The sequence below is a fragment of the Mandrillus leucophaeus genome, unplaced genomic scaffold, assembly GCF_000951045.1.
Source record: "Mandrillus leucophaeus isolate KB7577 unplaced genomic scaffold, Mleu.le_1.0 Scaffold169, whole genome shotgun sequence".
Lineage (NCBI taxonomy): Eukaryota > Metazoa > Chordata > Mammalia > Primates > Cercopithecidae > Mandrillus > Mandrillus leucophaeus.
Window position 1 is genome coordinate 4,869,566 of NW_012101687.1, and position 13,865 is coordinate 4,883,430.

General features: G+C 41.3%; 1 protein-coding gene across 8 annotated transcripts in view; it reads right to left on the minus strand.

Moving 5' to 3' along the window:
• Positions 1 to 13,865, minus strand: part of BEST3 (bestrophin 3) — a 47,886-nt gene that overhangs the window by 27,273 nt on the left and 6,748 nt on the right. For 2 of the 8 annotated variants that reach the window (XM_011976625.1, XM_011976627.1), the window contains one exon: positions 2,317 to 3,675. The exons of 3 other annotated variants lie outside the window; for them this stretch is intronic. In XM_011976625.1, the coding sequence (XP_011832015.1) occupies positions 3,620 to 3,675 (56 nt within the window). In that variant the 3' untranslated portion in view covers positions 2,317 to 3,619. Of the gene's footprint in view, positions 1 to 2,316; positions 3,676 to 8,296; positions 8,508 to 12,885; positions 13,120 to 13,575; positions 13,668 to 13,865 lie in introns of those variants that run through there. 3 more of the 8 variants (XM_011976626.1, XM_011976624.1, XM_011976623.1) reach the window with 3 other exon arrangements.

Genomic DNA, 13,865 nt, shown 5'->3' on the forward strand with positions numbered 1-13,865 from the left:
TATAATATTTAGCTAGTTCCTTTTTGAATAGACATTTAAGACATTTAAGTTGTTTTTGATTTTTTTGTTACTAAATATAATGCTGTAATGACTCTCCTGTTATCTACCCCCTTAGCTCTTTAAGTAGCTTTTAAATGTTAATTATGATTTAATATAAATATTGTTTTCTGAATTAAAACTTATTTCTAAAACTGGTTTTTATTAGATATTAATTTTGGGGTTTTTTTCCTCAGAAATGCAATCATTTGCTTATGGAATTCTGATACTACATTCAGACGAAAATCAACTTTTGCCCTAATATAACACATTTTTCTATCTTTAACCATCTGTAATCAGTTAACAAATCTGGTTGTCCTATTTAAGGTAATCCTTTTGCCAGATGCAGTGGCTCATGCCTATAATCCCAGCACTTTGGGAGGCCCAGGCAGGAGGATTACTTAAGCCAGGAGTTTGTGACCACCCTGGGCAACATAGCAAGACTTTATCTCAAATAAATAAATAAATAAATAAATAAATAAATAAATAAATAAATAATCCTCCCTCCTTATGATGCAGGCCAAAATTTATTTAAGAGATAGTGTTACAGTAAAAAAAAAAAAAAAAAAAAAAAAAGTCAAAGGAGGAATGAGGTATGCCCATTTTGAGAGTCATCAATTTATAGAGCTTTGGCGTTATCTAGATCTTTGACGTGACCTAGGCCATTGGTTTTAAGAATAAGATCCAAAGGCCATAGACCTGAATCACTTGTGATATCTATTAAATATGGAGAGGCCTGGACCCTGACCCTGACTACTAAATCAGGCTCAGTAGGGCAGGAGTTCTCAACCCAGGTCTGCACCTTAGAATCTCATAGGGGTACTTTTAGAAAATATCAATGGTAGCCGGGCATGGTGGCTCACGCCTGTATTCCCAGCACTTTGGGAGGCTGAGGCGGGTGGATCACCTGAGGTCAGGAGTTCGAGACCAGCCTGACCAACATGGCGAAACCCACTCTCTACTAAAAATACAAAAATAAGCCGGGCATAGTGGCAGGGACCTGTAATCCCAGCTGCTTGGGAGGCTGAGGCAGGAGAATTGCTTGAACCCTGGAGGTGGAGGTTGCAGTGAGCCAAGATTGTGCCATTGCACTGCAGCCTGGCGACAGAGTTTTTATGAGACAGAGTCTCAAAAAAAAAAAAAAAAAACCAATGGCTAGGTCTTATATTGTTAGAGATTCTGATTCAATCAATCTAGGATGAGGCCAGGCATCAGCATTCTTTTAAGTCTTCCTGGGTGATTTAATAGAATTGGGTCTAGGCAGTTGCATGTTTTCCAAGCTGTGCAGAAAATTCTGACATATAGTGGTGTTTGAAAATCACTGTCCCACTAACTGAAGGTTCTGTTTATTCAGGATTTGAAATAAACAAAGTAACAACTACAAAGCCAATATTTGCCAATAGGAGACTAGTTTTAGATAACACTCGGGTTGTTTATACTAGCTTAGAAGGGTTCTCTGCATGCCTGGAGAATGACACTCTCCCTGGAAGTATAAAATAAAAATGAGCTTGGTAATTCTCTTCTTGTTGCTCAGTGCATCTCAGAGTTGTTGCACGATCTAAAAAATCTGTTTTTGCTTTTTAAAGAATTGCAGAGCATGATTAAATCTTTTTTTTTTTTTTTCAATTTTTTTCAATTTTTTATGGGACAGAGTCTCGCTCTGTGATCCAGACTGGAGTGCAGTGGTGTGATCTTTGGCTCACTGCAGCCTCAGCCTCCTGAGCTCAAGCAGTTCTTCCACCTCTGCCTCCTGAGTAGCTGGGTCTACAGGCACACGCCACTATGCCTGGCTAAGTTTGTATTTTTGTAGAGACTGGGTTTCACCATGTTGCCCAGGCAGGTCTTGAACTTCCTGGGCTCAAGTGATCTGCCTGCCTTGGCCTCCCAAAGTGCTGGGATTACAGCCATGTGCCACTATGCCTGGCCAGTTCTCATTGGATGAAGTTAATAAACTTGATCTGTCTTGGCTTTATGCTTAAAGACTTGCTGTGTAGCCTGTTCTCACATATCCCATATCAATTGTCTAACAGTGATATTCTTGAGACCTAGAGTACAATTTTCAAAAATGATCCCGTTTATATACTGGCTTCATTCTATCATTTGACCAAAGAATAACTTTATCTCTGGTTATTTTTTATTCAGAAGTATGGATCAAATTGTGCTAGCAAGTCCTTTCTTAGCTTCTACGCAGAAGGCAAATATGCAGAGTGAGGGTTTATTTGGTGCAAACACTAAAGCAAGAGATATAAAGAGGACAAGTAGAGCAAGAAGAGCTGGTGATTTTGTTTTTAGCACAACTTTTTTGAGTATTTTGCTAGGTGCTGTGAAAGATGAATGACAATCACTGAGACATTAATGTATCCTCTAAGAATATATAAGCAGAATAATTTTCGTTATTCCTTGCAGGGTCACATATCATATTTATCCAAAGTGTGAAAGGAAAATATCTTGGGTCCCCAGAATCACTAAGCTAAAGGGAAAAGTCAAGTTGGGAACTGCTTACGACCTGCCTCCCATTCTATTAAAGTCATTGCTCCGCTCACTGAGATAAATGCATATCTGATTGCCTCCTTTTGAGAGGCTAATCAGAAACCCAGAAGAATGCAACCATTTGTCTTTTATCTACCTATGACCTGGAAGCCCCCTCCCCACTTTGAGTTGTCCCCTGCTTTTCCAGACTGAACCAATGTTTATGTCACATATGTTGATCGATGTCTCATGTCTTCCTACGATGTATGAAACCAAACTGTTCTGACTACTTTGGGCACATGTCATCAGGACCACCTGAGGCTGTGTCATGGGTACACATCCTCAACCTTGGCAAAATAAACTTTCTAAACTCACCGAGACCTGTCTCAGATTTTGGGGTTCACAAAAGTAACACCTTTGGAAATCAAAGTTGGTCAACTGAAAGAAAATCTCTAGATTGTTGGTCAAGTCCATTCCAAAAGTATTTGTTATGAAACGGAATGTCACCCTTATCAGGACTTCAAGCCATTTTAAGCAGAGACCAATTTTTTTTCCAGAATATGATCATTATTGCCATTGCTGAGGCTATGCTAATGATAGTTACTGATCTGCTACAGTTCAGCAACACTCTCAGTGGGCTTGTCCTCCCACCACTTGGTTCCCTGCACGTGTCTGTCTCCATGCCATGCTCTCCTCAGGCCCCATCACACCCCTGGCATAGCTATTTTATCCTGCCGTTGCATCTGCCTACAGTTTCTCTTGCTATCGCTCTTCCTTCTGGCTGGCTCAGCTCTGCTCAGCAATTTCTTATTGTTTATCCCCAAAACCTTCCTTCGTCTTTCTAATCAGAGTAAAATCTATCTCTCAATATAGATACATGTTTGCATTTACTCTCTGTTGAGTTGTGGTTTGATGGAGCAGGATCTGCTACTTTAAGACAAAATTTTATTGCCCTCAAGCCAAAGGATTAATTACATCCATTGATAGACAAAATTCCAGTCATCATAAATTCTGCCTGCTGTACAGTTGGTCTATTTTTCCTTGATTGAAGTTGAGGCAGATGTCTTTTGCCTTTCAAGCAGAGTATTCAGACGAGGCTCTATTAGCAGAGGAACTAAAAGCTCTGCATCTCAAAACTTGAAGGCAGAATGGGTTTGATGCCAGTTCTTTCTGAAAGAGAAAGTTGTGCATTCAGCATCTGAGCCCTTCTCCAAGGGATGACACTTTTTCAGGAAGAGTGCAACGTGCCTGGCTTGTTTTTATCTCTGTGTTTTCCAAATGAATGGAATGAAGCCACCAACTTCAGTTACAGCTGTCCTTTCCATTCAATGGAAGAGGTTTAGAAATCCCTGTCAATTGGGAAAATCAAGGGGGGAGCAAAATGAGATTGAGAGAGGAATGAAATCACATTGCAACAACATCATGCAGGGCAGGATGCCAACCAGGTTTTTTGTTTGTTTGTTTGTTTACCATGAACCACAGTAAGATATATGTTGTTCACGAAACAGTTATTAGCCCTGCCGCATGCGCATGATGTGCTTTCTGCTATTCTATTCTATTCTATTCTATTCTATTCTATTCTATTCTATTCTATTCTATTCTATTCTATTCTATTCTATTCTATTCTTCTCCATTCCATTCCACTAAAAATGCTGGTTACAAGCCATTAACCTGATTTAAGAATCCCATAATGAGTTACAAACCATAGCTGGAAAAGTCTGAAATAGGATACAGTGGAGTAAAATCAGTTTCTGGGAGTAGCAGTAAGGAACAGAGACAGACACTCCTCTATTATATTGATATGAGCAAATCTCTAGTTACCCATATCCTTGTCCCTAAATTAGTATCCCATTTGGTAATTCACTGCCTTCTCCATAATCACATACAAGAAATAACATACAAAGAAATCAGTGCTTTTAAATCCTCATCTGCATAGTGGCCCAGAATTTTATTTGCCCTGGGTAGAATAGATCTGAGGCAATTTGCAGATGAAATTGGAGGAATTAATTGATGTGTTCTAGTGCAGCTGTTCCTAAACTCTGCTATACATTACAATGGTCTGGGGAGTTTTGAAAAATCCTGATGCCCAGGTTGCTCTACATACCTAATGAATCCTAATATCTGAGAATGGGAGTCAGGCATCTGAATTTTTAAAAGATCACCAGAGATTCCAACATGCAGCAAAGTTTAGGTTGAACAACTGCCCTCATGTTGATCATTTCGGCCTTCTCAGTCTGGGTCAAACATCTGCAGTGCTTCTAGGGAGCCTGTTTAAAATGTCAATTTCTAGGTCCTAAGCCCTAGATCTGATTCCCTAGGTTGCCTAGGAACCTGCGGTTTAAAGAAGCGCCCTTGCTAATTCGGTGAATGTGGTCTGCAACCATACTTTGAGAAACACTGAGTGGATAACCTTTACTTAACTCCTAAAACAGAAATGTGGGGGAACCTTCAAACACTGACCCACCGAGACTATCCATGCTATTAATCCAAGAAGGGCTAGTTCTGCATGCACTTTCTCTCATGTGCAGAGCAAGTACACATAGGTGATTCAAGTTTCACTCACAGGATGACATTTTGTCTGTTCCGACGTCATCATGTGAGACTACAGAGGGGTGACTTACTCAGCCTCTAAAAGTTCAGCCAACAGAGGAAAAACTGGCACAGCTGTGAATACTACCATTCCCTTGGCTCTCATTCTTATAACACAAGGCAGTGGAGAGTCAGAGACCAAGGAGCCCCAGAGCTGTGTAATGCATCAGGGAAAAAACAAAAAACAAAAAACAAAAAACAGCCACCCGGGGCAGAAATGTTATACCAGATTCAATTAATTTTGTGAATGTTACATAATATGTTATACAAAAGTCATTTTAGTTTACTTAGTGAGAGAAGAGAAGATCACAGATTAAATGATCTATCTGTGCCAGAAACGCAAATGTGGTTCTAACAGTATTAATTCCATGTTAGAGAAAAGCTTGCTTGTTTGAATAATATTATTGTTTTCCTTGAGTTTGTAGATTAGTCCCAAAAAACAGCCTCAAGAAAACAGAACTTTCAACAGCGATAAAATAAAATATTCTGGCTGGGCTCGGTGGCTCATGCCTATAATCCCAGCACTTTGAGAGGCCGAGGTGGGGGATCACTTGAGGCCAGGAGTTCGAGACCAGCCTGGCCAACATGGTGAAACCCTGTCTCTACTAAAAATACAAAAATTAGCTGGGTGTAGTGGCATGTGCCTGTAATCCCAGCTACTTGGGCAGCTGAGGCAGGAGAAGCACTTGAACTGGGGAGGCAGAGGTTGCAGTGAGCCAGGACTACAACACTACACTCCAGCCTGGGCAACACAGCAAGATTCTGTGGAGAGAAAGAAAGAGAGAGAGAGAGAGAGAGAGAGAGAGAGAGAGAGAGAAAGAAAGAAAGAAAGGAAGAAAGAAAGAAAGAAAGAGAGAAAGAAAGAAAGAAGGGAGGAAGAGAGGGAGGAAGGGAGGGAGGGAGGGAGGGAGGGAGGGAGGAAGGAAGAGAGAGAAAGAGAGAGAAAGGAAAGAAAGAAAAAGAAAATACATTGACCAACAGCTCTGGGAATGGGCTGACTAGCCTGTAAGAATAGGCTGATGGCACCTGCAGAATGTCACAAAACTTTCACCAAGAAAGCAATGATTAACTGCCCAGCTGACTGAAACTGCTTACATTTCACAAGACGGTTTTGATCTTCATTTCTCTTAATTTCCCTTAAAAACTCTTTACCTAGAGGCACAATTCTGAAAGGTGGCCTTTCAACTCTAGTTCACTGCCTTCCCCTGGTTACTGACTTCTCGAATAAAGCTAACATTCCTTTTACCAAAGTTCTTGAGTTGTTTGGCTTTTCAGCAGTAAGTGACCCAGACCTGAGTTCCAGTTATAGGGCTAGCCTTATAGCCAGAGCATCTGAAGTTAGAACTTTTATCTCAACATCCATTGACAACTGGTGGCTTGCTTGGTTATATTAATGTCTGTTAACCATAAGTGTCACTAACAATTCCAGTGGCGTCTCATTAGACTCCCTGTAGTCAGAGAAGACAGTCAAGAAACTTTACATTAAGATTCCAGGGCAGGCCAGGTGTGGTGGCTCACGCCAGAAATCCCAGCCCTTTGGGAGGCCTTGGTGGGAGGATTGCTTGAGGCCAGGAGTTCAAGACCAGCATAGGCAATATAGTGAGACTCCATATCAAAAAAAAAGAATTAAAATAAATAAACAAATAAATTGGTCAGGCACAGTGGTGCACATCTGTAGTCCTAGTTGCTCAAAAGGCTGAGGCAGGAGGATGGCTTGAGCCCAGAAGTTTGAGGTTACTGTAAGCTATGACCGTGCTACTGCACTCTAGCTTGGGCAACTGAATGAGAACCTGTCTCCAAAAAAAAAAAAAAAAGACTCCAAGGCTTTAAGAAAATTAAAGGGTGTTTTTTCCTCAGAGGCTACTGTCTTGTAACTACTCTTATGAACTACTAAATACAGACAGAAACTATTTATTTTAGAGAGAAAGAACTGCAATGCAGAGATGTAAAGTTTAACTGTAAATACATTTGTGCTTGTTTACGACAATGATTAATTTAAGATAAGATTTGTAGTAAACTTTACTAATCCATGAGGATGGGGACCATATTTGTTCTGCTTACAAGGATATTCCCAGTGCCCAGCACAGTGCCTGGCATATATTGTACACACAATAAACCTTTGTTGCATGAGCAAAGGCGTAATAGATCTAGCATCAGCTTGGTAATGTTTCTTTAAGAGGAACGTATATAATTTCCTATTATGTATCATTGTGCTTCTGGTAGGTAAGTAATTTTGAAGATGACTACTTTCCTCTCCTGACGCTTGTAAATACTAGATAAGATGTTTTGATTCAGTATGAGACCATACTATATGCACACAACTAAGGTCATCACCTGACTCAGCCAAGATCTGGAATTGTGCGTCTGACTTGACTTGGAATGAGTGACATCTCCCAGGGCAGGTGATTGGAATGACTGGAATTTTCCAGAGCAGATTTGTAGCCAATAGGCAAAAGTAACAGAGGCTGTTGCAGTATCTCTGATAAATAATTGATCACAGACCAGTTCAGGGACTTTTCAGCATAATAGACATTATTCTGAATTCTACTGTTGTATTTTTTTTTCATATAAGCAGAAATAAAAACTTTATTTTTAATTTGAGAAATTTAACCTGTAGCATCAAATTATATATATTTCCCCAGCAGCATGCATTTTGGTCTTTTTATTTTTCAGAATAATGTAACTTGACTGTCCAACTTAAAAGCAAGGAAAGTTCAAGGATGAGCAGGTATGTGACCTAGCTTGTCCAGCTCCAGCCAAGGAATTGCCAGATGCTTCAGAAGGAGGTGCTGGTCCTCACTCTTGGCCCTCTCGATTATTTCCTTCTGTCCAGCACTGAATCTATGTAGGCAAAAACCCTCGCAGAAGAAAGAGAAGCTGGAGGGAAACCGATTGCCTCAAAGCCCATTGCTTCCCAGAGTGCAAGCCAGGGACCACCAGCCTCAGAGTCTCCAGGAGTTTGTTCAACACACGGATTCCTGGAGCCCATTCCAGACCTACTGAGTCAGAATCTCTGGGAGTGGTATCGTGGGATCTAAATTTTTAGCAATATTGATTTTAACAATATCTAATGCACCCTGAAGTGTGAGAACATGTACTTTCTCTTACAGGTGATTTTATGTAGAGAATACAACTGACAAGAAGGTCCTTCATGCCCTTAACCTTGTCTCCACCCCTTTGGGGCCCTCAGTGCTTTTCTTACCAGTCTTCTCTGCCCTCAGGCAGGAGCAGGTGCCCTGGCTTTGGACTCAGGGGATCTGCCAAACATTTTCCGCCATCCCTGAACTTCCTGTTCTTCCCAGAAACCTTGGCACAGGCAAAGGACAGTCAGAGAGTGGCGGAGGCATATGCCCAGTTGGAAGAACTTGGAAGTGGACCCCATGTGTAGACTCTGAGTCAGCCCTCTCTGCTGGGGAAAGCAGCAGGAAGTTCAATGAGTCAGCACTGCCGGTGACAGGGGGTGCCGGCCTGGGGCAGCCAGTAAGACAGGCCTCTGAAGCGTCTCTCCTGGCTTAGAGGATAGTGGCTTGGAACCTTTGCCCTGCCGCGTAACACACAATGCATGCGTATAGTATGGTCTCATACTGAATCAAAACATCTTATCCAGTATTTACAAGCATCAGGAGAGGACAGTAGTTATCTTCAAAATTACTTACCAGAAGCACAATATATTCTTGTGGGGACTAGCTGTACCCACTACCCCTTTTCTGCCTTTTGAGAACATACGTAGGAATTAATGAGAGCAACTGGGACCTTCTCACTGAGATAATCGTTGATCGTGTCACAGGACCCTTGGAAAGGCTTTCACCTCATCAGAGCTCCTCTGTCAGTTCTCTTCTCCCTTCATCCACTTCAGACAGACCAACCAAAAAGTTTAAGTCAGAACAATGCTTGTTACATCCAAGCAGGTGGAATTCAAATCCCTTATACAGTAGCCTCCCTCCCATCAGACTGCTTCCTCAAAGCTCTTCTTTGTAATTCAGGAACCTCAAGCTGAAACCTCCAATCCATCCTTTCTTAATTACTGCTGCTTTATTATCGTTGAGTTGGTGGTTGCCAAAGCCTTTTGCCCCAGAAGTAAGAAAAAGGGTTTAAAAAATAAGCATCCCAGAAAAGATGCAATACTTCTCAAGCTTTGGGGTACTAAAAAAACCAACACAGGAGCATGTTTCACTGCAGATTCCTAGGCCGTACATCCAAAGGTTCTATTAGGTTCTATAAAAATTCAGAGGGCCTGATGTGAGTAGGACCCAGGAATATACATTTTAAATACATAAACTCAAGTTATTCAAGATGTAGAGGGCCTGTGGGTCTGTGGACCACTCCTAGAGACTAGTTTAAATGTACATCCAGAAGTGAAGGACTCATTCTGAGATTCCCTTGGAATGGCAGAAACATTGGTAGCTGAAGAGATATAAGTATTTCAGTATTCCACATGCCTTGGAAAGGGAGAAGTCAGAGTGCAAGTACGTGGCAGACATCTGTACAAGTTTGAGAGGGAGTGGGCCTTGGTATTCTGAAGAATACACTCAAAGGAAATGAAATCACGTCATTTTCCTATTTGCCTCCCTATATCTACTTTCCCCTCAGACCTGAGCACAGCTCAGTCCTCTGAGCTCATGTCTGACCAGAGGCCCCAGAGACCTCTCCATTGCCAGCCAACCTGGCTTCTTCCCTATGTGCTTTTAATATGAAGGTGACACTAAGATGAGATTTGCTTTGAGGATTGGACCCGGCATCTGATTCCCGTCAGAATGCACTCTCTTCATTTCAAGGATGCGTCAGAACTGGAGAAATATCACCTCTGTTCATCCAAGTAAACTTTAGCTCAGCAACTTGGAATAGGTCATACATTTCTTGTTTGTTTTTAGGTCTTTCTTAGAGGTGGTAATTCTTAATCTATTTGTTCCTGGAGACATTAAGGTAAGATAAAATTGAGTTGTCTAGTAGTATTTTTAACTGGGTCATTCTGAAACAGTATTCTACTTTCATATTTGGAGGAAGGATGGCAATTAATGTTTTTTAAAGTTCCTACTGATTTTATATTATCATATACCTGTGCATGTGCCAGGCCTTCAGACCCGCCCCCTGAATCCCCCTTAACCAGCTCCTCGCACCCATTACTTTCTCACATCTCACTCTGCATCTCTAACAATGTCACCTACACCCCTTCTGCCTTATTTCCACCTTGACATTCGCAACCTCTTCTAAAGCGGCTAGAGTGCTATGTTGTGCTGTTGTTCGAGATATAATTTCATTACAATGGCAAGAAATCATGCAGCACTTACTGTGTGCCAGCAATGCTCTAAACATTTTGCAAATACGAACTTTTTAAATCCTCATAACAAGCCTATGGGGTATATGAGGTAGGTGCTATTATAAGTTACTTTAAGTCCATTTTATGGATTAGGAAACTAAGGAACAGAATGGTTAACTACCTCAGACAAAGTCATGCAGCTAGTAAGCTGTGAGATAAGGTTTCAAACCCTTACTTCGTGTTCTTAATCATTGTGAAAGTTGATAATAGAATTGGGTCATTCTTGTCATACCCAATAAAACAGAGTCAAGAAGCCATCAGGAAAAAGCAGTTGAGGCCGGGCATCACACCTGTAATCCCAGCACTTTAGGAGGCCGAGGTGGGTGGATCACCAGGTCAAGAGATTGAGACCATTCTGCCAACATGGTGAAACCCATCTCTACTAAAATACAAAAACTTAGCCCGGTGTGGTGGTGTGCACCTGTAGTCCCAGCTGCTTGGGAGGCTGAGGCAGGGGAATTGCTTGAACCCAGGAGGCAGAGATTGCAGTGAGCCAAGATCGCGCCACTTCACTCCAGCCTGGCCACGGAGCAAGACTCTGTCTCAAAAAAAAAAAAAAAAAAAAAAAAAGCAGCCGAGACACAAAGTAATTTTCTGCAGGCCTGGTTGCTGAAACTGCCTGCTATTACCTGAAACCAATTTTATAGTTGCTGAAATGATCTGCTGCAACTTGAAGACTAATTTTACCCACCTCCATCGCTCACCAGTCAAAACTTGCCAGCTCCCCAGAAACTTACTAGTGCCAATGAACTTTCTCAAAGAGCAATATGTAACATTTCTGTCTTTTTATAAAACCTCCAAACTTCTCTTTGTATTTTGGATGTACTGAATACCATCTGGTCTGTGTGTATGCTTCAAACTGGAGTTCTTTCTTCTCAAATAAAATGTGAAATGTAGACATTCATCTCTACAGTTTTATTTTGACTTCAGTAGTCACTATCTATAATAGCCATTTAAGAAGGCGAAACAAAAACAACAACAAAAAAAGCCAACAAAAACTCCAAAACAAACAAAAACTATTATCCGAAAATATCTATTTTCCAGGACATTTCAGGAAAGGAGACTAAATACTGCAAACTAATGTGAGACTGGACTCAATGTAAATTGAGAATGGAGAATCACCTCATGGTTCTTATCCATACGTGCCGAGAATTATCCATTTAATCCTCGCCCTATCGAAGGCTGACTTAACAGCTTCTTTGCTAAATATTTACACACCAAAGAGAATCATCCTTTAACTATTTACATCTCCTTTGAGGCACAAGAGACAAGAGGTCCACACTAAAACAGCTTTTGACTATCACCTCTCAGTGTCTGCCTAGATGAAATTGACATTGCCGGTTCCTACCAGAATCGATTAGAAAGTATTAACTTAGGAGTTTGGAGCGTAAATTTTAATTCTGGCCTTTCCACTGATCAGCTGTGTAATTCAGCGCAGGTTGTAACCTTTCTGAATCTATTTTCTGCCTTTTTCTTGTTTTCTTGAGGTCCAAACGAAATAGCTATAAAGGAGACAAAACCGTATAGTGCTAGAAAACTGTAAGTTAATATGACAGATTATTTTTATTTTTTTATTTTTTGGGGACTGATGGGGACCTTGTTGCCCAGGGTGGAATGCAATGGCACGATCTCGACTCATTGCAACCTCCACTTCCCAGGTTCAAGCGATTCTCCTGCCTCAGCCTACTGAAAAGCTGGAATTACAGGCGTGAGCCAGCACGCCCAGCTAATTATTGTATTTTTAGTAGAGACGGGGTTTCGCCATGTTGGCCAGGCTCATCTGGAACTCCTGAACTTAGGTGATCCACCCGCCTGGGCCTCCCAAAGAGCTCCCCCAGCCAGATTGTTTAAATAAATATGATAATTATTATGTTTACCTTAAGGCAACGTTACTATCTGCCACTTTCTCTCCCCTACCTCTGAAGTAAACTTGAGGGCAGGAATCACGTCTTATTCATCTTTGTCTCTTAGTTTGCTTCTGGCACATAGTAGGAAATCAATAAATGTTTCTTTATCTTTTTTCTTTTCTTTCCTTTTCTTTCTTTCTCTCTCTCTTTTTTTCTTTTTTTTTTTTTTGAGACAGGGTCTGACTTTGTGGCCCAGGCTGAAGTGCAGTGCTGCAATCTCGGGTCACTGCAACCTCTGCCTCTGCCTCCTGGGTTCAAGTGATTCTCGTGCCTCAGCCTCCCCAGTAGCTGGGATTATAGGCACATGCCACCACGGCCGGCTAATTTTTTCTATTTTTAGTAGAGATGGGGTTTCGCCATGTTGGCCAGGTTGGTCTCAAACTCCTGACCTCAGGTGATCCACCCACCTCGACCTTCCAAAGTGTTGGGATTACAGGCGTGAGCCACTGTGCCCGACCACTAAATGTTTCTTGAGTGAATAAACAAACATAAGGAATTTTCAAAGGAATTCTGGAGGTCCTGTCTCAGCTGAGAAAAGCCTATGGAAGGAAAAGCCATTCGTAGTACCTGCTTCAACCACGTGGTCCATTGTGGGAAACCTTTTGTACACAGCAGTGCTCACCGAGCGAAAGATGAGCAGGGAGGTGAGATTGACGTAACGCATCAGCGTCCTTCTAAGCAGGCGCCCGTGCTCGTCACTTCCATGAACACTGCTGGAGATGAGGAACATTAGCCTGTCTGGCCAGGGCAAATTCACAAACTGGTTCCACCATCGGTTTACTACCAGAGTAACATAAAACCCTGTAGAATAACAGGAAATTATAAAGCATTACAGCAGACATGTTGGTGACACTGATGCTTTTAGCTGAATTTTAGCCTTTTTAGAGGTTGGAGGACAAAAATATGTTATTATCCATATCTTCTGATTTTGCCTTCCAGAAAAAAATGTCATTTGTGCCTGGCAATGCCTAAGCACCCTGTAAGTGGGTATTAGATCTCAAATATTGACTGCAAAAATGGAGAGTTAGTGAAGAGAAAGCTTAAATGTCCAATAGCAGATTATTTCCTCAAACTTGTTTGGTGTTAATTTAGCAAAAGCAGCCGTGAAGGCAAACCTTATGGATGATTCTGGTTCTACTGCAAGCGGTGGCTTTTCAGGCATGCCTCTCAGCTTGGAAACACTCCCATGCAGAGTCATCGGTGTCATCCTAACGGAGACAGCTGTGTGGCTGCAATCTGCGTGTGACCTATACTTACCAAGCACAAAGGTTACTGGAATTTGTTCAGCATATCTGTCACAGTAAATTGATAATTTTTCAAAGTAACGTTTTTGGGCTCCTGTAAGTAACAATCTGGAGCAAAAATAAAATGCACAGCCCTTTATGATATTATACTTCTGCACCTGCTTTGCAAGTGACATTAAGTGCAAACAATTAAGCACAAATAATCTGTTTTATTTTTGAAGGAGCAATAATTTTTTCCTTTTTTCTTAAGCTGATGTGTCTTGAAAGCTTTTTAATTGCTTAATGTTTCAAGTGCTAACATTT